The 26849-nt window shown below is 42.9% G+C and overlaps 1 protein-coding gene across 10 annotated transcripts in view; it reads right to left on the reverse strand.

Moving 5' to 3' along the window:
• BANP (BTG3 associated nuclear protein) overlaps nucleotides 1-26849 on the reverse strand; it is a 126403-nt gene that overhangs the window by 71603 nt on the left and 27951 nt on the right. For all 10 annotated transcript variants that reach the window (XR_008207602.1, XR_008207601.1, XM_052686254.1 and 7 more), the window contains 2 exons: nucleotides 16499-16738; nucleotides 874-1041 (listed from right to left, as the gene is read on the reverse strand). Coding sequence is in view for 8 of the 10 variants with exons in the window: in XM_052686254.1 (XP_052542214.1) it covers nucleotides 874-1041; nucleotides 16499-16738 (408 nt within the window). In the remaining 2 variants the exon portion in view is untranslated. The remainder of the gene's footprint in view (nucleotides 1-873; nucleotides 1042-16498; nucleotides 16739-26849) is intronic.

A 26849-nucleotide genomic window follows, 5' to 3' on the forward strand; every position in this document is an offset into this window, starting at 1 on the left:
TCCCTTCTCCCTCTCCTTCTGGTGTACAAACACACCTCTCGTTTCCTTTCTTGGGTCAGCAGTACGTTCCAATCAGTGGTTTTACAGCCACAGTTTGTAGAAGCAATAGATGTTCTTGCTACCTGAGACTGACTACAGTATGAGCCCCAGGAGGCCACCAAAGGCTCTACATACACCAGAAGGTGGCTGGATTGCATTGAATCTACAATGATTGAACTATGAGTGGCTGCCTCCAATTACTAAACGAACACTGCAGTCACTCCTCGAGGAGCACTGCAGAAATATGCTGGTAGTGTAATGAGTATCGGAGAGCTCTCCTTGCCAAAGATAAACAGTACTTAAAAAATAATAATACAAAATCCACTTAAAAAAAAACAGAGAGGAAGATTATCTCAATTTATATTTCTTATTAAAAAAAATCAAATTTGCAGGTACAGTGTGCACCAGTCACAGCTATACCTTAAGAAAAAAAATCTGCAATGCGATGGAACATGCAGCAGCAACAGCAAAGAAGCAGAGCCCTAGGCTACAGCAAGTGAGGGCTTGCTCAAATGCAACAGCCATAGACACAGGAACAAAAGAAGCTGCTTACCTTCAGAAGGCCTCAGGTACAGAGGAGCTACCAGCAAAATACCCTCACCTCCACTGCCAACCCTTAAATGAGGGCTGGGAAGGGGTGGATCCTGGCTCCATCCCTTCCATCACTCAGGTTCATTGCACACACCTGAGCTCCCCTAGGCTGGCCCTGCTTTCTCACCAGGTGCTCAATCACTGCTTCAAGCTGTGACTTAGCATTGCCACCACACCTGTGCAAGGTATATTGAAAGACAATTGCAGATACAAAGATTAAAAAAAAAAAAAGTGGTTCTTTACCTGAACCACTGTAAGATGACGACGAAGGCGTTCTCCTGGAGAAGCTTTTCACAGCCAGACTCTGCCCCCGCTGCTTCCGCCTCCAGGCTGTTCGGCACTTGGAGTCTATGCTCTGCTTGATTCGATACCAGTCAGATTCTGAGATCCCAAATTTATAAAAGAGATGACCTGTAATTACAGAGAAACACAGAGGGATGGCACCCAGCTCAAATCCCTGTTTTCAGGAACACACAGCGCTGATGGATGCTGCCACGCACACACCGGGCAAACAAGGAGCTGAACGACTCAGAACAGCCTAAAGAAAAACAGTGAGAGTTAGAAACACACCAAAGCTGTACAGCGGGATGATTTCAGCAGCAGCTTCAACAATATTCACAAAATTAAGTGTGCACAGTTGTGTTTTTAGAAGCATCGCTACCATGAAGTTTCCAAATGTACGCTTCCACCCATGGAAACTGCATCGAAGACAAGCAATATGGCAACAGAAGGATCCAGCTCTCCTAAGCCCAAACTGGAGAAAGCTTTATTTATTGCTGATAGTGCTCACAACGTGTGCATGATAAGCATGGGGTCGCATAAAGCTGCATGTAAAACAACCTCTTAAAACTCAACGCGGGATTCAATAGAATCCAATAAAAACACAGCACAGAATTCAAATCTGAAAGCGTTGCTACTATTATGGAGTCATTTAAAGAGCCACATTCTGCACTTCCCAGCATCTGGTGCAAAGTTGCCAAACTCTTATAAAAACACCATGTTGACGACTTGTGAGTTGGACCGTTTTGAAACAAAGCTGATACAGATGGAGCCCCACTGCCAACACAAACCACATTCGTTAGCATCTGCAAACTCTGCCATCGAAGTGGAAGCCTAATTGTACAAGAAGCAGTGCAAAAATACTTGTCAGGCTCCAAAAAATACTCATTTCAACATCTGGACAAATAGATTAAAAATTGAGAAGGAAACCTGTCATACATGGTAGCTTTTTCAAGGCACTTCTCACACCATTTTGCTGTAACCTTACAGAGGTTTGCTAAAGCACTCTGAACTGGGGGTGTCCAACTGGATGCTAAGGGAAATTTATAACCCAGAACTGCAGAAAAAAGCACTTCAAAAAGCAAAGAAGTGAAGCCAACATTTCCAAACTGTGATGTAAACCAGAACCATCCGAGCATTCACCAATCATTGCAATTTCAGTACTTCTAAACTTCTCAGATTTAGATCTGCAATAGTTAAAAGCCAACCCAAAGCTGCAGTATTTGGTTTCGGTCAACGTGGCTGTGCTTGAAGGAGCTCTTAAAATTCTTGTATTCTTTTTGTATTAATTGCTTGCCATGCCCAGCACAATAAAACCATCTTTTCAACCTACTGTGTTTACAAATTTACAGCCCAAGAGGATCCTGAGGTACATAAGTGATTACACTCAAGCTGCTGTACAGCCCTTTGAACAGTGCATGTCTATTCCTGCAAGAGAAATGAAGGTGACAGCAGCAAAATGCCAGGCTAAGAGCTCTGTGCTTTCCTTTGCATTATAACAGAGCCCTCAGAATCTGAAATTCACGGGCACTGATCTAACGTGCTCAAGGGGAACGTCGTATCCCTTCAGACATCATCATTTTCCTTTTGTTTTCTGATTACTTTAGTACAGATTTGTTCAAAAAGCCACTCGAACACACAGGAGGAAAGCACTGGCATCAAGAATTTGGTTCCAAAGCGCTCTAAAAGGCTGAGGACTGATGACCAGCGAGTGACAGGGCCATGTTATTCAAAATTGCTTTACAGCCCCTCTCTGTGTCTCCAAAACGAGGGTGGGAGTAGGGAAGGAGGAAAACCGATCGAAATTATCATCTGCTGCTGTGCAACAGTTTCCTTTCCATGGGTGTCAGCAAAAGGAAAGCACATACTGTACTGTAAATAGCGAGACCACACTTTGGAGTGCAATCTATTACCAATATGCGCTATACGGAGAAATGGGTTTATAAATCTTTGCAGTAACATCCAATAAAAATAGTTGTGTTTTAACTCTTGGTATGACCTCAGCTGTCAGTACACACAGAGTAGTTGTGTTGTCCTACATAACACGGCCGTGTGCTGTGATTATTTTGAACAAAAGTCTGTATTTTGTTCATCAAGACATTTTAATGACTATCATCTCGTGCGCTGCTGTTAGAGAAATGACTGCAGGTCTGAGAAAACTCACAGTACAGCAGTCCAGCCAGACATTTTAACTCTTATGGTGTCAGTATGGTACATTCCAGGACGTCTCTTTGTTTCAACAGAAATCAAAAGCAAAATCGTTTATGACAAGAGCCTCAGTGAGCTGTTTGCATTAGGAGAGCTTAAGAAAGATGATGGGCAGAGGTGAGACATAAAGCATTCCAGAAGCTGCTCTGTGGACAGAAGACAAGAAACATTTGGCTTACTGACTGCAAAAGTTAATTAAAGTGACAAGAAATGGTCACAAAAAATTGGATAGAGGGACCACTGCCTTCATGGAGAGAACACGACAACAGAGGAAAGCAGGGAAGACAGAAGACAAGCTGAGGGTATAGTGAGAAAAGCAGATTTGGGACTGGAGAGACTGTCACAGCCGGGTGTATTTCTCTTCCCTTATCCACAGAATTCCAACCTAGCCACCCAAAGGCATAAAACTGGTGCAGGTGACACAGCCATTGCATGCACACAACCGTGTGCTCAGCCACAGTGACTGCACCTGCAAATTGGGCATAGCAAATCAGCCCTTAAGCACCAGTACAGCTGACATCAAGGTTACATGAATTACAGATGTACAAATCCATCTCCTTGGTACTCCAGCTCTAAGTGTTACCCTAACAACAGGTCTTTAGCAACTGCCCCAGAGCTGCCTGCTGATGGCTGAACAAGGACTAAATGCAAGTGACAGCGGGGTGTTTCTGAAGTGCACATGGACATATAAATATGATTTACCCCTAGCAGAGAGATACGACTCGAGAACATGTGCAAGCAATACCAGAGAAAGTAAGCGTGCTGCCTCGCTGCTCTCTTCCATAAGGGATCACATGCAGGAGAGCTCTCAGCCCAGCGGCTCGCACTGCGTATGTCAAACGCCAGTAAAGAAGTATGAAAGGCAGGAATAAAGTGAGATGCTGCACGTGAGACCTTTAACTTGGGGAAGCCCTTATTGGGAAGGACAGCAGTGCTTCGGTGAGAGGAGATGTGAGCTCTCAGAACGCTTGCTCGTCAAAAGCGGCACGAAGTGCCGTAATTTGCAAGCAGCACGGCTTCCCTGAGCCACATCACAGCCCTGATTGAAACATTTAGCCACATCCAGCAGTGTAATTCAGCACTTTGGCAAAAAGACAACGGCATTTTGGAGGAGAGATGCACTCAGAGCAGTGAAGGCAAGGACTGAGATCGCCTGAGAGGGGCTTTGAAGGTCTTTTCTCCAGGACAAGGGATGGCTGCTGGTAACGTTCAGAACAAAAGGATGTGCTTGTTTTGAAATGCTAAGAGTGCAGAGCTTGCTTTCTTGGAGAACCTCACCTCCCAAATCAAGCTTTATAAGACTTCATCCAGCAAAAGAAAGGAGGACAGCATGCACACACTGGCAAAATTCAGCAAGTCAGCATGAAAAGCAGCAGGTGCATCACTACAGCTACTGCTCCACTTATGAGGACACATTTACAGAAGTTCATACAGAACTAAAAGACACCTCGCCACAAAGTCCCAGGACAGTTTTTGTGCGCCACAGAATAAATCTTTTTGTTGCTCATCTAAGGAAAAAAAAAAACAATGGGAAAGATGGTAAAGATGTGGTACGAACAGAAAAGTTGTCAGCAGCGATGTCTGAAATGACCACACATTCCCACACTTTTGGGCAGTCAATGTACAAAATGTTCAGGGGTTTGAGAATCTTTCACAGGGGGGAAAAGCAGAAATAATGAAGGAAAAAAAGAATGAAAACAATGCTCCTGAGAAAGTAATCCTCTCTTTCTTAAAGGTCAGAAGTCAGGCAGCAGACAAAGCAACCCGCAGAAAACACTAAATTGTAACAAAATTTAATTAAGAACAAATTGAGGAGGAAGAGAAGACGTTTGTAATATCAAAACCAGACATGAAATATTCCACTGACAAAATCCGTCTCCGAAAAAACAAACTTCATGTCAACAGCTCACATTTAGATCCTGAACGTTGCGCTGCTTCCCGTTCTCCACAAACACAGATTTGCTTGCAGAATTGAAAGGCAAATCAATTGCATTCACGGAGCTGGCAGGACTCCTTTTGCTGCCCTTTATCCTGGAATGGCACAGATTTGTCCTGTTCTATTGTTGCACTTTGAAAGGCTGCAGGGAAAGCGTTACCCCGGAGCACACAGAGCTGCTCCCATCCACTGCGATCCAAGCAGGCAGACCTGGTGAACTGTTCTTTCCACTTTCAATTTCAACACGATTTTTCAAGCCTGCCCTTTTAAAGAGGGTTCAAATTCGGTCTAATTTCAGATTCAAGTGATTGAATCGATCCACAGAATCTTTCTGAAGAAAACAAGGGCTGCTGATTTTGCCTGCAAACAGTCACGCAAGAACCTTAAAACTCAAATATTAAAATCAGACTTCAGTGTTGTTGAAATCTCAACTCTTAAAAGCAAGTTCCACTGTCAGCTCTCAAAGAGAACAAACGTCCTGCTTCCCTCAGTGCAGAAGACACGGTTTAAGAGGATTTGTGCAAATAAGGTCCCATGACAAATAGATTATTCGACTGCACTCTTCAGTTAAGTTATAATAATACATAAGAGCTGAAATTACACATTAATCAAATTCCTTTCTGCGTGGACAACAGGAACCCTACCTACAGATCTCATTGAGGATATCATCTTCGACGACCTTCCGACAAAGTGCAAAGCTGCTGATTTCAGAGCTGTATTACAGCAAATAGCCATACAGCATTCACCCACAGCCGGGAAATTAAGTCTGACGTGACAAGAGAATAAGGGAATTCCTAAATATCATTAAGGACATCAACGTAAAGAGAGGAATGTTCGAGGTAAACATTCCAGATGTGAAAAACCAGAGTGAGTCATTGCTTTGAAATAGAAGCGTGTGATTATACAGTGTAGGGAATGAGGACTAACATGGGGGACACCAAAAATACACTCCTTCCAGGTGTGCACTGCTCAGCAGAACTGCGCTAGCTTCCAGATGCCACCGTGCTCCAGGGTTACATAAATACACGTGCCAGCCCATTGAGGAACTAAATATGTATTCCTATTGCTTTACAAGGCAGTTGGGACAGAAGCGGGCTGGCAGACAGCAAGCTGAGCTGACCTCAGCCACACAGTGCCCCTCTGCTCCCCACAGCACAGTAATGCAGCTCTAATAATTAATTACACACGTCCCAGTGGCCCCGAACTCTACCAGAGCTGGGGAACGAGATGGGTTGTGCTTTAGGATGAGAATCTCTCAAACACAAATGGAAGCAACATGTTTTTAGCTATGTCAAGGAAACTACCACTTCAAAACAATGTTGTCTCAGCTGCTAAAACAAAGCCGAGTTCAAATGAAGTCTCTGGCTGGTAGGAATCCTTTTTTGGGATCAAAGGGGTGTGCAATAATATGCCAGCGTTAGAGAGAAAGGCAGAGGAATTGTTCAACTAGTCAGCAGCTAATTATGAAATGCTAATTACAGCGTTAAGACAACGTACAGACTACAATTGTATGTGGCTCGAACATGGAGGAACAGGGAAGAAAGTTTCCACCTGTAATGTCAGTCTGCCACATTTAAGGAGGACAAAAAATAATCAGGAAACAACATCTAACAGCATAAAAAGCATCTGTCTGTAGAGGCTCGTGTTTAAGCCCTGACTGAAGTGAGAGCACCGAGGTGCAGCTGCAGATCACTGCTGGTTGGATCCCAGCAGAATCACGGCCACAGGGAGCATCTGCATTTGTCCTGAGCACTCCTGGGCACAGATCCTGTATGAGTCCTTCTGCAACTGCTTGCCAGACGGCATCGTTTTGCTGAGGGTAAGGGCAGGTTTGCATTTTATTTGTTATTTTTTCCTGTTTTGGGGGGTTTCGTTTCTTTTTGGTTTGGTTAGCTCAGCCCAAAAGGCATGAGATTCCTCTTATTACAGTTCTTATTGCCTTTTACTTTAAGGAATGTAAAGCTGTAGGAACTATAAAGCATTCTGAGACCTAAAGCATACACGAGAATAGGAAGCACGGAGGGATGCTAATGCTGATGTTTTACACCAACAACTACTATCGTGTTCTTCAAAAGAATAATTAATATAACCTGAATGCCAGCTGCTGGCTCCCACCTACCCAAACAGCTAACTGTGGTTTAATGAGAGTTAATTGGTCGGAATATCTCATTAATATTTATTCTAAATATTTACTTGTTGGCTTTTGCCAGTGTAACACAGAGCCAGTGGGAACATGAAATTAAAACCCCCCCCAAATCTGAAGGATCAACCTTGGTCTGCAAGTTTTAAGAACAGTATATACAGATATATATCTATATACATACACACACACACATATTTTAGCATCTGTAACCTCAAAGTGTAGGGAATGAGGACTAACATTGGGGACACCAAAAATACACTCCTTCCAGGTGTGCATCCGATGCAGGCTGTTCACCAATGCAAGACCTCCTGCAGTCATACAAACACACACACACACCTTGCCACCTGCCTGCTAACCCTCCTTGCCTACTTCTAATTGCTGTACCAACAGCAGAACCTGTTTGATTTACTCAAGACAGCCATCAGCACGCAAATGATGACATCTAGTGGAGCAGCGAATGCACCAGCCTGGTGAGGAGGGCAGCACACATCCCTCATGCACCACTGCTGCATTTCCATCACTGCTGCTCAGGGTTTGTGGGGTGCACAACCAGGATCTGCTGCCACGTGGGAGGGGGGCAACCTCTGAGTAAGGGAGTTGTTCCTCCTTGCACACTTGAAGGGATTTTCATGCCATGTGTTTGATCACAGTGCTCTGATGGTGAACAATATTAACAGCTGGCAATATGTAACCATCTAATCATAGAATGGTCCAGGTTGCAAAGGAGCACAACGCTCATCCAGTTCCAACCCCTGCTGTGTGCAGGTCACCAACCAGCAGCCCAGGCTGCCCAGAGCCACATCCAGCCTGGCCTTGAATGCCTGCAGGGATGGGGCATCCACAGCCTCCTTGGGCACCCTGTGCCACTGCCTCACCACCCTCTGGGGGAAAACCTTCCTCCTCATATCCAACCTAAACCTCCCCTGTCTCACTTTAAAACCATTCCCCCTTGTCCTATCACCATCCACTGTCACAAACAGACATATCCCCTCCTGTTTAATAACCAGAGTGTAATTATCAAGAATATTGTCTAACTCCTTAATTAAGTTTAACTCCAAATGAACTAACCCAACAAGAAAATAATTCCAGACCAAATCAGAGGGTTTACACTCTGAATATACTCTGCTATCTCCCTGCTACCCCTCCCCAGTTACATGAAAGCTACCCCACAGTGACAACACAAAATACAACCACTTCTATTTTCCCCCAGCTTTGAAAGAAAACAGATTCCCAGGGCTGAAAAACATCATCTCACCAATCTGAAGGCGCAGCAAATGAAACAAAATACTTTGGGGAATTTTAAAAAAAAATAAAATAAAATAAAAAAATACCCCACAACAGAAGATCTGTGATCTATGTTCATTTCCTCCCAGAATGTATATATTCATGCAACATTTGGGTCGCAGGACGAAAGTGAAATTGCACATTTCATATATCTGTGGCTGAAAATCGCAATGGCAGCATTCCATACAGACTGTACAAACGTTTTCATCTGAAACATCTTCACAAAGATTAGGACCTCAAGGACACCAACCCCGTCCCTACCAATTCCCCTTCCAAATCTAAAGTCTCACGCGCTCACCTTCCTGCACAATAAAAATGCACACGTGCTTTTGAAGCTTCCAACACATTCACCTTCCATTTTGGCACATTCCAAATGTCAGGGTTCATTTCTGATCAGACTGAGCAAGCAAAGATCCTCCTATTCCTTTTAGTCCCCCTTTGGGAGAGCTGCTCCTGCACGGCACATCAACTTTCATTCTGCTTTGGAGCAGAACGTACCTGGTGTACGACGCGTTTATTGCCAAGGGATCGATTCACAGGTTGAAATCAAAGCCTGACACTGAAAACAAATGGAATCACCCAATTTGAAGCAATAACGCGTGATCGAAATAAACGGCTCTGATGTGAAGGAGCCGCGGCCAACAATCACACATCAGGTCATTTCTGATCTCCGCAGCTTGAAAGAGAAATTGATTAAACAGCCGTTTGTTTTTTTACACGGCAGCACAATTCAACCCGACAGAACCCGCAGTAAAACCGATGGAAAAAAAGAAAAGCAGAGGGTTTTGCTTTCAGCCCCCCCTCCTGAGCCACCCCGTTACATAACCCCTCGCCGCGGTGCCTCAGGATCCCATCTGGATGGCAGTCACTGCCCCACGTGCCGCCAAGAAAAACTCGCTTAGGAATCAACAACGAGAATTTCTCCCCTTCCGAAGGAGTTTGTGGCTTTGGAAAGGGCTGGCACGACAGAAACCTGAACGCTGCGGGAATTTATTTACATTTGACTTGCAGTCTGCTTGAGGCATCTCCCCACAGTGCTTTTTAACCCTTAGGAAACGAAGGAGAGAAAAGCGAGGGAGGAAAAACCCCACAACTTTCTGCAATTCTGTTTATGAGATGTTGTGGACTCTCAGACCCCAGCAAACGCGGCCGTGAGCCATCCAGGGCAGTGTGTGTTACATCTGTGCTGACCCACCTGCTCTTGCTCTCACCATCTCAGGGATCAGATACGTTACAGCTCTCGCTGCTCGTCTCTTTTAAATCCACACTGCAAAAGTTCAGTTTTCTCATTCGACAGTCCTTGATAGTAATATTACTTCTCCTCAAAAGGCTGCTGAAAGTTTGTCAGTGGAACTTATCTGAAAAAAGATGCTGGATATTGAATTATCAAAGGTAACTCCACCAAATTATTTATGTACGCATTGAGCCCAAGCAATGCTGGGGAGCCGTCGGCCTCCAGTACAGGCAGCAATAGAAAGGAATGCTCCTGGCTCAGAACCCAGAGGGGCACCTGCCCTGCAGACAGCTGTAACCCTGCAGAAGGGTCCACAAATGGAGAAATCAGTCCAAAGAAAACAGTGATCAGCACCTTGTGATGCAAAAGTCTTCCCTTTCACTTCAAACTGCACAGCCTGGATGGACCTGCAGTGCTGATGGAGAAGATCCCTGGTCTTTGCTGTCAGTGCTAACCAAAAAGGGCCCAACCCTTCTCACTGATGTCACTGTATGGGGATTCTTCCTACAGGAATCTGCAGTGGCATCTGAAATCCACCTAACAACCCCTTGGTTTTCATTCTATAGCTACAATGCAAATAAATGACCATGTTTGTAGCAGGAATTCTCACGTATCTTTCTAACCAACAACACAATTTTGACGCTTTTTACATTATACCCTCCTGAAGCAACATTTGAAATCGCTAAGGAAACTCTTCTTACATTCATAGACTGATCTGTTTTAGCAGAGCAGGGCACTCCAGCACGTACGTTAAGTCTGGCCAGAGCGCAGAAGCATTAACAGGATGGAACAATCACGTTTAAGCCGTAAAGAGATGGTCCAAGTGACCTCATGTTTTAGCTTTCTTCTTTCTCTAGAGCCCATGAACTCACACATGCTTGACAGCACATCGTGCACAATCAAGCTACATGCAGTCACAGCTACAACTGACAGGCTAGGCAGTTGGAAATGGAAAACTAAATTCATCACTTTTACAAAGCAGGAACCACACGAGAAGCGCGAGACGGAGAGAGAAAACACCCTGCAAACTATTTATTTCTTCTTCCCCCAAAACTGCCACCTTTATTTCAGTTTATTAAACAGCAACTGGCTCGGATAGTAATTGAAATACACATAAGCACCCAGGAAAGAAGAAAACAACAGCCAGCAGTAAATTACAGCGCTTACATAAAGTCAGTAAGCAAGGGCCAGCATTGATGCCATTTACGAGAACTGCGGTGCCGAGATAAACTTGATGGGTTCTCATATTATCTTCTTGCCTAGCCTCAAAAGAGGTTATCACTTCCCTCCATGTGGCAGCGTTTAATTGATTCACAAAGCAGCAGCTATTTGGAACTGAAGCCAGGCTTCTGCAGCTCTCAGGAAGACAACGTGTTTGCAACAAGCAGCACTGCTGCATCAAGGCCTTTCCTGAGGGTGCTGTCCCAAAAAAATAATGCTTTTTGGATATTGTAAGAGCATAACAGAAATGTTTTCTTTGCCTTCTTTTCATTCGGAGATGTGCTGAGCTCTCAGACTCTGCTTCTCACTCTCTGCTTGAGGTATGAGACAGCTCAGCAGCCCTGCAGACTCCTCCTGCTCTCTCCCTGAGTCCTCCCTGTAGCAGTTACCACCATCACAGAAAGAAGCAAAAGCAGCCTTTCTGAACTTGTCAAATGGACGTGGTCCACTTAGTGAGATTCAGAGCAGAGGTTTTGAATAGCACTCAGCTCGGGAGAATCTGCTTCAGCTTCCCCATCTGCCGCAGGCATGATGCTGCAGATTTGGGCTAATCCTTGTTTACTTTCATTCAACCCTTTGAACTGTAAAATGGAGTTTGTCCTACCTCTAAACCATGATCTGGCAGTCAAGAAATGCACTGCAACATCTAATAACACCCCTGTCCTCAAAGGAACGGGCTGAAGTGAGTTCATATTTCCAAACTGCTCCATAGTATTTATTGCTAGGAGAAGAAAATGTTGGCAAAAAGTATTTCCAGGGACCACAAGATTAGCTCATCTGTGTGGACACAAACCACACAACTTCTTCTCTGAATGCTACAGCTTGGAAAATTAGTTAACGTCCTATGTAACAAAGAAACAGAAGCATGGGTTAAACAGAAAGCATCAGCAGTCCTGATGGAATCCACCATCGAGCTGCGTGGCTCCAGTTGCTCAGAACCAGGACTTGGAGCAATCCATGCTGCAGTTATGTGCAATACTGTGTTGTACCACTGTACAAATGCCATATATTCTAGGGCAATATTCCAAGACGAGACACATGTGAAGCCCAGGTAATGAAAGGAAGACACAGTGCAAAACAAGCTTGAAGAGATTAGGAAGCAGAACGGAGACTAAAAAGTATTTAAAAAGTATAAAAAGCTTTTTTGAAGTGGAAAAAATAGCAAAGGTGTTCTGCATTTGTAGAACACACTCTGAGTAACAGCAATGTTTATATGAAACATTCTGTGTAATGACAAAAGTCTGATGCATCTCCTAAGACAGACCCACTGCTGAGAAATATCAGAGCTAACAGCTTGTCTGCGAGATGCAACTTCTTACCTTTCCTCCAACACGTAAAAGCATGACGATGCTGATGGAAGATGGAACATAAGCATGCTGTGCTTCTTTATTAAAATCTTCATTAAAGGCAAATGAGAAGTGAAAACATGAGTGAATGACTGTGACCAGCAGATTCCCTAGGACAGGCTCCGAGCCTGAAACTGGCCCAACCTGCACGATGTGCAGGAGTACATGGACACACACACACACACACACACACACTGCTCTGTGCAGCACACTCTACACAAGCAGGAGTCAAATGTGTTTCCTATTAAACAGATGTGGGTGGTCTGCTCCTCCATCTGAAGCAGCATCGCCTCGATTAATTTTGTAAAGCAACACAGTGCTTAATTCTATCTGAACAGCTCTCTGAAGAGCTCTTTTCTATCGAAGAGTATTAATATCTTTCAGCCAGTAAAATATAAAGATGAAATAAGTGTTAACCCATGAACTGAAGGTTAATGCAATTCACTCTACAAAGCAGTCCTGGAAGCAGACAGGGAAATTCAGCAGTACTGAACTGACAGCCAGACATAACCACAGGGATGCTATTAGGAGGACTTTTGGTGTCCATCAACACCACAGAACGTAAGGGCACAGCTCTTCCTTCACACAGTTAGCGAATCTACATCTCTTGCTTCCACCCAAGCCCTCGCTCTGCATTTCCTTTGTAGATACTGACCTTGTCTCCTCTTGTCTAATTTGGCCAAAATTGACTGATGTGTTAAAAAATGACAGGTGAGAGCCTGCAGAAACAAGTGTGCAGATGCAAGAGAGTCACAGAGCCGAGGCACTAACAGCAAATGGGGAATAATTCATGCTATTTCCTTTCTATTCCAGCATTCCTATTTTATACAACAAGGATTACTGACAGTGGTGGTGATCTTGAAAGGGCTAATCCTGAATTTTGTGTTACATACTGAAAATCAGAACTGCTGGTGTCCTTGTATTTCATGAGAAAATGTCTGTTTTCAGTAGGGCTGAAGTAATGAGCTACTTAATGACACAGAGTGCCTTTAAGTCATTTTGGTTCCTTGCCTAAAAACTTTCCTCACTACTGCTGCCACCCCACAAGCACATTTTATACCACAAATGAAAATGTATACTTCCAAAGATAAACTTTCATCTCCCTGTGGTGAACCTTATGCAGCACACCAAGAATTTTTCATAGACATGCATCCATTCGTTCTCTATAGCTTCTGCACATTAGTCAAAATACTTTCTATTAAATACAGATCTGGATGTCATCTTTCTCTTCTAGAAAAAGAGAAAGGAAGAAATAGCTTTCCACTGGCAAAACTTAAAGAAACCTGAAACAAAAGAGAAGATATAATCCTTCATGCACTGGCTTGAGCACTGCTAGCTAGGATTGGTAAAAGCAAGGCTGATGACATTAGATTTACATTTAAGTTTAAAACAACGCATCAAAGTAGTACAGCTCAGAGCACAAGCAAACCACACAGTCAGGACAACAACATAACTTGGTTCCCATGCCAGCACTGCCCTCAGTTTTTGGTAGGATTTATGGAGCAACACATCACAGAATCATTGAGTCATAGAATGGTTTGGGTTGGAAGGGACCCCAAGGATCGTGAAGCTCCTACTCACCCCCTGCCACAGGCAGGGCCGACAACCTTCCCATTTCATAGCAGCCCAGGCTGCCCAGGGCCCCATCCAACTTTAACACCTCCAGGGATGGACGGGGCATCACAGCCTCTCTGGGCGGCTAGAACTTCCCCAATACCCAACCTAATTCTTTCTTCTCTCAACTTGAAACCATTTCCCCTTGTCCTGCTGTTATCTACCCTTTCAAAGAGTTGACTCCCCTCCTGTTTGTAGGCTCCCTTTAGGTCCTGAAAGGCTGCCATGAGGTCATCCCACAGCCTTCTCTTCTCCAGGCTGAACAAGCCCAGCTCCCTCAGCCTGTCATCAATAACATCATCAATAAGAACCAGATGGGCTCTGCAGTAGTACTGCCAAGCAGGCACGGCGTGCCGGGGCTCTTCTCACCGCCCCTCTGACAAATGGAAGGATGAAATGGATGAAATCCTGGCACAGCTGAACTCAACAGGAGTTGTACAACGCAGCCAGAACCTCATCCTTAAATGTTATGAGGCATTTATCCATATGCTCTCTCACATCACAGCAAATTCATAATCTGCCTCCCGAAACCAAATCGCATTTTAAATGAATTATTGGTAGTGATAAAATAACACGAAATCATTGTTTGTGGGCCAGCGTTGTTCCTAGTAAATTTATTGCTTCATAAAGTTTACATGAATTCTCTCCAGTTGTCACTATAGATGCAAATCTCAACAGCCATTAACATCCAGGCACTCATAACAACAAACTGGGCAGTTTCATGCAGGGCACAGTTGTTTCCAAAGGCACACAGCCTCCAGTTGGTTACATATTGGCTCCCAAAAGAAAGCAGTGCACCAGTCAATGTGCAGAAGGAACTTTCAGAACTGTGCTTATGGCACAAAAGACACAAACCCAGCAGCTCCTATGTCCATCACTCAGAATGCTGCTGCTTATGGCCTGCTGTTGGTTGTACTCCTGCCACTGAAACCTTTCCCACATGCAGAGATCACCTCAACCATCCCATTTCTTAAGGATCACAATGCCTCACAGAATTGACTTGCCCCTAGCATTAGCTCACACATTCCTTCCCAACGTCCACCTTTTCAAATCTGTCTAGGTTTAAGAACAATGTAACGCAGTCATTTGCACTGATGAGATCAATAGATAAAATTTAGGAGATCCAAATTCCTTTGGATCATAATCTCCTCTACAAACACACATTTAATGTGATTGCAGTACAAGCCTGACATCTGCTTCAGGTACACAAAAAGACGATTGGCCTAATGCAGCAAACTGAATGGTTATTGCCTATTACATTCCCTGAGATAGCCAGTAAACTACTAGAAATAAAAACAGGTCAATAGGAGTTTATTTCTTGGCTCAGTTTAGAAAATAGAAAGCAGAGCAGTATCATCATCAAACACTCTTCTGTGTAACTATTAAACCCATTGCCTTAACAAAAGCATAAAAACAAAACATCGAATTCTTCAAACAGCAATGGAAATAAGCTCTGTCTGGCTACGTTCTTAAGCCTTAATTGGCATTTCAAATTGGCAATGGCATACAAAACATTGTAGTGTAACAAATTATTCCTTCCCTACTAATCCATGGGTGACCTACATAAGATCTGGCTATAAAGAGTGAGATCTGGTTCAGTGAGTCAAGCTGGTCATTTTCAGACACACTCAATTCTACACTCATGTTTAAAGCTTTCCTCCCTTCACACAACATACGTAGAAAGGCATCACACAAGAGCTGAAGCACTGTATCAGATGCATGTCTGCAAGGCCTTCACCTACTTCCTTTGCAGTAAAATATTTACACCACAGCACGAGGAAGAGACTTGGCTGTCCTCATTAATGTATTCACCAAGTAATCCCCTACTAGAAGCCACTGTATCAGAGTGAGATGCATATATTCAGATTCTTTTTCACTCCTAACTAGGGGCTATGCTTACTATATTCTGTATGCAAAACATTTTTAATACCTTTCACACTGCCAAAAGCTCCATCTGCAATATAAGTAATATATGCAGTAACAAACAGATAGCTTTAATTACCAAAAAGATTCACACACACTGCAGCAGCCAGCAGTACATCAACACGGTGTGAATTCTTGCTGTGAAGCCACAGACTTTGTGACACTTAATCTCTCTTCAAAAAAAGAGATGGCAATTTTTTTCCATCTCAACATCAGAGTGACTTCTGAAATAATACACACAAATGAAGAGTAAAAACCTGAGATGAAAGGCGATTATTTTGAACACATGAGCAGTATTTAAATGCCCCTGTTCACTGTAGGGAGTTGGACTAGATGACCTGTCAGGGTCCCTTCCAACTGAAGAGGTTCTATGAATAACTAAATAAATAACTCGTTTCCTTTTATGATCTCTTTCAATTTAGCCAAAGACTATTTGCTACACTTGGTGTGCTCGCAGCTGCTAGCTGCAATTAAATCTGAATTCAGATTTCGATGCTGAGGCATTTCTGGCCCACAACAAGCTAACTTAAAGCAGTCCATTAGGATTCCTTCATAAACAACAGCTGAAAAACCATTTGTCTGGCAACACGCTCCGTTCTCACGTAGCGCAACTGCAAGAGGCCCACAGTTGCTGTCTTATCAATGCCGAATAAACCTGGAACTTTCAGTACTGTACTCACAGCGGATTCCGTATATCATGAGAGGATCGAGCTGCTTCTTGCCATGCTTCCCCTGGCCTGAAAGGTTGGAGATGGCCTGAATTTCCCGATGGAAGAGATAATCGAGCAACGTCAGCGCCATCTTCTCGGCCGTGCGGCAGTTGGTGCTGATGTGCAGCATGTCAGCAGGGGTGATGGGGCAACGGACCCGCATCTCAGGGTTATTTTCATCTCCAAGCCACGTCCCATTGGGGTAATCCTCTAGAAACAGAGATTGTGGAAATTGTTATCGTGACCAGGAATGAAAGAGTCAGGTTCAGGTAGCAGCCAACATTTAAGTTCTTCCTGTTTTCTCTGCAGTCTCCATAAGCTTCTTTCAGATCTAGAATGACCGATAGGCTCACAGTACTTGTTGTGGATAAAAAGTTAATTCTCAAAGCTGCATCAACAGTGAGCAAAGCAGAGACCATTAACATCCTGTCCTACAGAAGGAACCCCGTGCAATTAGTCCAAACGTCTAATTCACTCTCAGCTTTCAGAAGTGTCTCGTGTTAGAAGCCAACAGCTGAAAGCACGCTGCATTCACCGTATTCAGTGCTCTCATTTTTATCAAGTTAGTCATTCCCTAAAAATGAATTACTGCAACCCCGTAGCATTCTCAAAGTATAGCTAATCCCAACAAGCTAGCAGCTTTGAACCACATTTCTCCCCAAAAGCATCAGACTAAAACAAGCCTAAGCAAGATTATAAATTTAAGGAGTTGTACTCAATAGTGGTCAGTACCTTATCTGATCACTTACAAAAACAGTATTTTAAGTAATAACAATCACTCAAAATGTAGCCAGAGATCCCAATCAGAATTTTGTTTTCCCCTCAAATTTACTGGCCAGCATTCTATATTATTTCCTAAAAACACAGCTTACCAAGGAATAGTCCCAGCACAAAGATAATAAATGAATCATTAGTCATCTCCCCAGTGCATCTTCCCTTCTAGTCAAGGATGAGGTCATTAGCAGGGCAATATATTTTAATTTTAATCACTGCCAGAGCTACACCTAACTTCTCTGTGTGCACACACTACTCTGTATGTCCATCTGCAGAAGATTTTTGAATTTGCCACAGTGTCTCACTTTGAGGGGAGCAAAAACTATTCACCTTAAGAGACACCAAGCCCTCAGTGTAAACAAATCCTTGGTAATGCCAAAAGTTGGTGGATATGAGACTAACAAGGAGCTGGAACAGAGCTCAGAGGGATGACCAACCACTAATGGAGGATGGGATGCAACACATGACAGAGGGCGAGATGCTCATTCCAAATGAAAGCAGGATTCCCAGTACAAACGTTGACAACATCAGTAGGAATTGGGAAAAACAACCAGTGTTCACTGACAGAGGCCATTTCTGTGTTTGATTTCTGTGTTTGCTCTTAGTAGAGTAAAACACAAAGCTTCCTCACTTAGGAACACTTCGCTTCTCCCGCTCCAGAGCATTACAGCATCTTCCCACTGCTTCACATATCACCAGAATGGCAAACATGAGAAAAAGGCAATCAAGTATATGATTTATCCCACACAAAATGCCTTCGAAATGGAGCTTTATGGCATAAACAAAGTCATAAAGTCCTGTTTTCCATAATCCCTTTTAGTCAGCTAAGTGACAGAAGTCCAACAGACGAGCACTCTTCGTACTGAACCCCAAGCAATCAGCAGCTTTCCCTCTAACAACTGGTACACGCCGTCAGCCCGCATTTCACCAGGCTGTAAGCCAAGAAGATACGCAATAAAACCTACCATAAAAGCAGCTCCAACACACAGAACAGTTTTTCCATACGACCTTCAGGTTGGGTCATACCACTGCTGTCAGATGTAATTTCATTGCAATGAATTATGACAGTACGGAGCAAACGTTAGATTGTGCAACGGTGATGTATCATCACAAAGAACAGATTATCAAATGTAATAACGTCTAAGGAAAAATACTTATCACTGACATACGGAGCAGCTAGCCCCTCCAATTTATTTCTGATGAAATCAGAATTTAATGCTCTGCTCTGAATAGATTGTTAGATGCCTCTTTCTATTCATACGTATGTAAAGTACTTCATATGTACATTTTTGCTTGTACCTAAACTATGTAATGAAGCACACGGGTGGTTTTCTGTCCACAGCACCAGGTGCCATCTGAAAAATAAGGTGGTTCAGATTAATTACGACTTGTTCTGAATGCCACTGTGTCTGGCCTTACCACAAGTCTGGTTAACATTATCAGGGAAAATAACATTCTGTTCCTGAAGACAAATGGAGTGTTTGATAAAAATTTGGACAGAGCTGGCAAAGCAAAGATGTCATTGGAGAGATGTGGATGTTTTTCAGAAGAAAACCTAGGAAGCAAAAGGAAGGTGCTACACGCCTTCCCAACCTCACTACTTCACCAGTTCACACTATTACCATTAGGTGTAAGTAATTCATATATTGGGAAACTTTCATCTGTACTCTTGCTAGCAGCCTACACCAACCAAAGATTCTTATCAATCTGCAAAATCAACACTTGTGTGGTTTTGTCTCTTTTTCTCTACTGGCACCAAGTCCAGAACATACTGTTTTCACCACATGCAACTGTCCTTTTATTGCTAGCAGCCTGCAAAAAAGACACTGCCTTGTTATTCTGACCTATGAATGCAAGCCCCATGTGAAATTCTTTCTTGTATTTCCATCCTGCTTTAAGGATGAAAGCTGCAACTGAAAGCTTCCTTTTGTCTGCAGAAATACAAGGAATCATTAAAGAAAAATGATGTGCATGAAATTACCAGTGGTCTTTGCATACATCCACTCAATGTTGACGCCAACACTTCCATTCAGTCCAAACTAAACTGGTTTGAATATGCCAGATTAATTCATTTCCTGCAGCCTTCTAAATGAAATTCTTCCTGTCCAAATGAAACCTGAACAGTACCAAAATGCTGATGGTAATGAGAGCCTGATGATGCAGAAGAGCACGGTAACCTAACAAGAATTCTGACAGCTCTATGGATGCGTCCAGCCTTTTCCTCACCTCTCCTTTTCCCATGCACTCCAGGTCACGTATATAAACACATATACATAACCATCACCCAAAGCCTTAAAAGCTGAGGTCCACAGGCTTTGCTGTGTAATCATTTAGTATCAGTGAAACTTACATGGGTGAAGTTACACGTGACCATCTTGCTGATCTACCTGATGGCACACAAGCTAAAATTCTCCTCATCACGTATGAAAACATCTGACTTGTAAGGCAAGGCTGGATAAGGCTGTGGGCAACCTAATGGAGCTGTGGATGTCCCTGTTTGGAGTAGGGCAGTTGGACTAGGTGACCTGTGGGGGTCTCTTCCAACCCTATGGATTCTGTGATTCTATGAAAATATTAGCCATACTGAACTGTCAGCACATCAGGCACCTCGGACACAACAACTAGGAAAAGACTGACATCCAAAATAACGGTGAGAAGAGGAAGCAGAGTGCCAGTTAGGAGGGAACGGGCTCTGAATGAGTGGAGAAAAGAGACTGAATAGGGAGAGGGACAAAAAGACAGAGTTTGATGGACGTTCTTTTCTCTGAGCAATTATTTAGCACATAAATACTATTGATTAAAGCTACTTTCATTCAAAGCTTCCAACACTCAAGCCTCCTTTTCTGTTCACTGTAATGGCTCCTGATGTGAATTATCAGGCATTATATTTATATCTAGATGGGATCTAGATGGGCCGGGTTATTTAGTACATACATTGCAAGACTGGGATACTGAGCCAGGCCTCCACCAGGCACTGCACAACCACAGCAGCACAGCTTCTGCTCTTTCAAGACTGCCAAAAGACAACAAACACTCAAAGGGCTGGGGAGGAAAAATACAGTCAGATAACAAGCTTTGCTTAAAAACCAGCGCGTATAAATGCACGCACTCATCTGTATGCCAGGGTAAACACAAACCTTTCTGATTTCACCCCAAAGGATTTTTCTTTCATTAATTTTCCTAATGGCTCTGCCGTTCCACTTAAACTCTGGCATGCAGAATGCACTCTGCAGAGGAGCTCCACCATGAGATATGTGCTGCAGAAAGGTGCTTCCTTGCACTTCTGTACGCCAAATACTGTATCACCAGCAAAGTGGCTCTCGATCATTCCTATTTCCAGTGTTAAAAGTCCTGATGTTTTTATCTGATTTGCTCTCTGCACTCAGAAACTCATTTCAATGACAGACAATCTAAGTTTCTGGTTTCTCTTCACTGTTTTTTTCAAGATCAGAAAATTTGCCTTTATCTCCATCCTGCTGAATCCAGAACTAGTTTGCTTTTCAATGCTGTTTTCAAATCTTTTTGACTGTATTAAGTCCATTCCTTTTATCTCAGAACACAGTTGACCGTTTCTCTGTGACCAGAGAACGCAATGGTTTCAGCAAGCACGTGTGAGCAGGCAGAGGAGGCTGGGGCTGCTGCACTGCCATGTACTGCTGCAGAAACAGCACAGGGAGCTTTGTGGTCAGCATCCAAACCCCAGTGCCGAGAGCACAGCCATCAGACAAGAGTCATTGCAGATCTCATGCCTGGTCTCACCACGCACATGTGCGTCCACCCAAGGAGATGGCAGACCCTGCACTGCTATTCACATCTTTCCAGTGGGACACGTTCCCCTATTCAACGTGTAAGCACCAGCAGTAAGACCAGAAACAAAGCTGGGCTTTGCTCTCTCACCCTGTGCTGTCGACCATTCCTTTAAAACAAAGGCAAACAAGATGGAGCACCTGCCCACATAAATACTGGAATTAACCCATTCCATTACTCAGTGCGGTTGCATTTGAAAGGCAGGGTGGAAGCTGGTACTTGCAGCAGGAAAAAAAACCACCTGGTAGCTGCCATAGAAAGGCAGAGAGATTACTTAAGCTCAAAACAAAAAGAAACCCCCAGTCCTGGAGACATTAAGTAATATTCTGGCTAATGTGTAGGAGATTTTGCATCTTCTTAAGTAAACTCCTGTCAAACAGCTGGAGGGCTTTGGCCCTGCAAGGGTTCATGGGGGTGTGATTAGCAGAGAGCTCCCAATAATCCAAACTCAATGCAGTCCCATTCCTATAGCTTTCCTTGGCTTTAACCCATCAGTAAGTTCGTGAGGTCTGATCAGTGTGCTCACATCAGCTGTGCACACTGCTATTTTAAGGATGGAAAACGTTTGCTGTGTGAAGGTTCACTCTTGCTGTCTGCATGTGGACATGAGGAGCTCAGCAGGAAAAGCAGAAGAGTTGTAAGCGATGATATAAAATGAAGGATTCCATCTTAACAGCGAACTAAAAGTCCTGTAAAGAAGTCCTGGCCACTTAAAACAGCCGTTTAGTATCACACTTCAAAAATGGTGAGCTCTGTTAAATACTACTATTGGAAAATAACTGCCTCAGATGCAAAGCTGAAGAGACAGATAGTGACTAAGCAATTTTCCTTAGGAAAAAAACCTATTTTTCCTTTAATTAACATATTACATAGACCAGCTTGCCCTTATCTTCTCCAAAAATATGCATGTTTACATTTCTACTTCTAATTCTGTCATAGTCTTAAAATGCAGTAAAAACAACACTGCGAAAGCAGATAGGATACAAAACCATCACACACGGTGCCAAACATTGCATGTCAGAGTTATCAAGTGTAAAGTTCACTGAACCAAGAGCTAAATCAATGGATCTTGCTGTTTTATTTATATCACTTAAAAATAGTCTTCAAGGGGCTCTCTTCAAGCATTTCACATATTCAGCCAGTGTGCTTCTTTCTTAGCAATTTCAAAGCCTTGGCTTTAGCTTAGACATTTCGAACAACATCTGCTTTTAAGGCAGCACAGCAATGCTGAATGGGGTATTCTTACAACACAAAGATGAGAGGTCCAGCTTTCCTTCCTTCCATATTAAAAATAGGACAGTAACTCTATTGTCCAAGAAACAGATTTAAAAGGATAACAATGTGAATTAGCATTTCTGGAAGAAGATGCTCTTCTTGTCTGTACTGCAGGTCGCAGAACAGAAGCTATAAATACTACCACATACTAAATGTATAAAAAAAAAAACACTCTTATAATATTCTCTTCCTTATATCCTGAAATCTCTTTTACCTTGAAAGCAATGTGTGGTGCTGATCAAAGTACTCCTAGGGATGTGTGTAAGTAGAGAATAATCAGAGTGCCTTCAGAGAGCTTATTACCAGAAGCATTCAGCATCTGAGCTGTTTGTACTTCTTCTGTGCACAAGCAGCAAGAAAAACCCAGCAAGTTCTGTTTGTATCCATGCTGTAAAGGGAAACTTTGAAGAGCAGGTGAGGAATGGCCACGGCTTCCTATAAACCCAACCACGCAATGATCTCTAATCAGCACTGAGCACTGAGGGAAGTACTGTGGAAGTGCAGAATACGTACAGAACCCAGAACTTTGTAATGTAAGGAATGTAAGGAAACCCATTATTGACTATTGAGGAAATTAGAGTTACTCTGAGGAGCGCAGATGGCAAAAGGTCCTCATAGGGTGCTGTACAGCAGCATGGGATGCACAGTGTTGGGGTTGCAGTGACAGGTTGGGAAGGCTGTATCTGTAATGGCTCTTTCAATAGAAGGCCAAAGAGTTGAATAGGATGGGAAGGAACCTGGACAAGTGTTATTTTCATCTCAGATGTTATCTATTAAGAACACGAAAGCCTCCTTTTTAGGTGTTGATCATTTGAAAGTCTATTCACCATTCTTAACAAAGCTCAATCGCTCCTGGTTACTCAGACTTGCTTTTCCTCATCTAACATGAACTCCTTGCAGTGAGAAAGTTTAGACAAACACATTTGAGAACGTCAGAATATTGTTTAAAGATTTGTGGTGAGAATGAAAGCGCGCAGGGCTGCCAGGTTACGGCTCAATCAACTGAAAACCAACCCTTGGCAGGATTAGTGCCACATACCAGCACCAGAGAACTCATTAAAACCAGAAAATAATATAGGTACCTCATATTGTAGGTTTAAAACTTCTGTAATTTAAAACTAGTGTGGATCTAGTGTTCCTCTCAGTTTCTGCAGGGGAAGACAAAATCCAAGAAGAATGTCATGATGTTAGGACCCAAGTTTTCATGATGAGTGATGCTGGAGGAGCCTTTCCACCTCCAAAACTGCACCGATGGAATTAAGGAGGTCACTTCCTCTGCTTACTTTTCCTAAGTGAATTGTACAAAGTTGGAGGGTGCCTGTGCCTGAAGTCACACAGCTCAGCACGCCTTCTGATCACGGTTAAAGGGACGAGAAGCTATCAGCAAACACAGCTAAACGTTCACAACTACAAACCATAGGATCACCAAGCTTGGAAAAGACCTCCAAGATCATCCAAGTCCAACCACCCACCCACCACCAGCAGTTCCCTACTAAACCACGTCCCTTTATACTGACAAACTGTTTCTGGAGCAGTTCCTGAAGATCTACTGATGGCAACGATTTAAAAACGTTCTTCGTTCATCAGCTGCTCATTGGCTTTAAGCCTCATTAGAAAGCTCAAGATGCAAAAAGCACAACTTTGTTCAAACTGGGAATATGCTGTATTCAAAACCTACCATAAAAACCCATCCATGTCAAAATTAACCAGACTCATAAAAAAGCAAAAAGCACATCCATCAACTAATGACAGCCACTTTAAACATATTCTAGTGATAAACGTTCCTTCTTTATTCCATTCAATGAAGAAAGATCCTTAATCTGCACAGAGAACAAAAAAATTAGGACAGCAAACAAGAAAATTCCCCAAAATACTTAAACACAGCTTTCTTCCAGATTAAAGAAAAAGCACAGAGTGCCTCGGGAAAATACATAATAAAAATGAATGTTTTCTAAACTATCATATGGGATTAAATGTCTTTTGGAAACAGCCAGCAGAGAGCAAACAATGCATCCATGAGTTGCATTCTGAAAACCCCCACAAGTCAGGGCCATGCTCAGTGTCAGCTGACAGCACACCATGAACACAGATGTGTTTTGCTTTCTAGACAGAGGGCAACGAATGGCAGGCATGCTGAAAAAGGGCTAGAAGTTTGCCTTTCTTGTCCTCTCGTACCTCAGAACCAACCCAGATTCCTCTGCGCAACTCCAAGCCATTCAGAATTCTGCTCCAGACAACGAAAGCGAGCTGATGGGCGCTGTAACTTTTGCCTTTTGCTGCTGAAGAAAACAAGTCTGCAGAGCCGAGCTGTTACTCTTCATCGCTTCCTTTTTTACTAATTTAATCTGTGACATACTGCAGGCTATGCTGCTTAGCATTCCTGCTGTGTGAGCAGGCCTCTCATCTCCACGAGGGCAAGAGAGGTAAGCATGGGGATTACTAATCTGATCTCTCCAAGCATTCATCAATCTCCAGGAGATTTTTAATGGATGACTGTTCTAAAGGTCTGAAGAAAATCAGATCTGAGGACGTTAATGGATTAGCCATTTCCTCACAATTTACATATACAGCTATGTAAAAGACCAACATCACATTTGTCTGGGCAAATCCGTGCCAAAACCACCAAGGCAAAAAGGGCATAAGACAACAACCTCCCTCCTAATGCTAGAAACTTCGCTCCTGACACAGGGAATGCAGAGCTGTATGAAATATGAACAGACCCCAAGAGGGCATGCTCCATACACAAGCCCTGCCATTGCAGCAACACCCCATTTTCACTTGGGACATTTAAGATTATCTGAACATGTCTCAGTCTTTCCTGACTCAAAATCTGGGCCAACACATGCTAAGTGTGAGCATGCAAAGTATTTTCCCCTCTCTGGTAGCATAAGCTTTTCTACCTCATGCAGCTTTAAAGCTCTGCAATGAACGCTCAGAGAAGAGTTTCTGTTATAAATACTGAGTGATACATACATTGTATACTGTTACAAATGCAGCCTTTTCTGATGACAATGTGCATACCAGATAGTGCTCATGAATGCCCAAAGTATGCCTGCTTTCATAGAAATTCCACAAAGTTTTTGGGGTTAAAAAAAAGAAGAAAAAAAAAGATCTTTAAAAATACTTACTTCAATTTCCATTGAAACAATACAGGGTAATTTGAATCACCCCGAGCAGCATCTGCACCATAGCAATTTTATCACTTCTATTTGTGCCATTCCTCCTCCTATCAGCCATATTAAAACGGAATAAAGAAATGAAAGTTGACAACCTCCTTTTTCATCCTTTCCCCTGGTTTCCACCAAAGCAGCATATGATGTGTTTTACTGGCCTTCTTACTGGCACTCCAACATGGAAAACAGCTACAGGCTGTTTCCGAAGACCTCAGTGAGCATACCTTGCATTCAGCCAGCTCCTATAGCCAGGGAGTTCTGGCTTTACATTCCACAGGCTCGGGATCTATCTCTATTCCTTGCATCATTAAGTTAGTCAGAGCCAAAGCTATTATCAGTGATGCCTCCTGCTTGCTGCCTTCAGTTGACTAATAAGACTCAGACCTTCCTCCCACTGGTTTCACCAGTCTGGAAGAAATAGTTAACTAGAACACAGCTTGTAAAACTGGACATTTTAGGATTTCCTTGTCATCAGACATTGATCAAAACTCGAGCACAAAGACTTCCAGATATCCCCTAATCCGAGGAAGCAGAGACCTTATGCTAAATTCATCTGATTCCAGAAAGCACAGAATAAATTTCCTCACGCAGAAGCCAAAAGGGAATGAAGATGAAGTTAATCAGGAAAGAGTTCAACAAGGAACTTATACAACTAGCAGAATTACTTTATGTAGATTTGAAACTCATTTCAGCACTATCTGCAATCTGAACGTTTTTTGAGAGTGATTCCTGAGACAGCTAACTGCCCTTTTATTCTCCATTGACCACTATGAAGTGTTCCTCAGGAGCAGCTCATCAACACAACACACACACAGGACAGATCTCCAAGAATCTTTATGAAACACTGTATGGGCATCCAGACAAATTAAAGAATCTCAGGTTCAACTGCTTCCAAACAATATTTTTAGAAACCATCTTTGGTGCATGAGACTTTCAGTAGATCAACTTTTCAAGTTCAACAAAGGGCAGAATTGATCACAAGTTATTTCCATCTAAAACTCAGTGCTCCTTATCCCATCTTGTTTGTGACTAAAACTGCCACCTAACATTCCATGTTGTAATATTTCCAATCACGTAAAATAGAGCATCTTTATAAGGCTAATTTAAAATTCTTGGACTTCATTGAAGGTGACATATCTAAAAAAATCTGTTTCAGAAGCTGCTGACACTGTCCATTATTCTGCTAATAGTGTCTTTCATATGAATTTACTTACAAAACTGTTAAGAGTTGCTAAAATAAATACTTTTCCTTTGTGAGAACTAAAGGATGGGTTGGCACGAACACTTGAGAT

This window comes from Tympanuchus pallidicinctus, unplaced genomic scaffold (assembly GCF_026119805.1).
Source record: "Tympanuchus pallidicinctus isolate F22 unplaced genomic scaffold, pur_lepc_1.0 scaffold22, whole genome shotgun sequence".
Classification (NCBI taxonomy): Eukaryota; Metazoa; Chordata; class Aves; order Galliformes; family Phasianidae; genus Tympanuchus; species Tympanuchus pallidicinctus.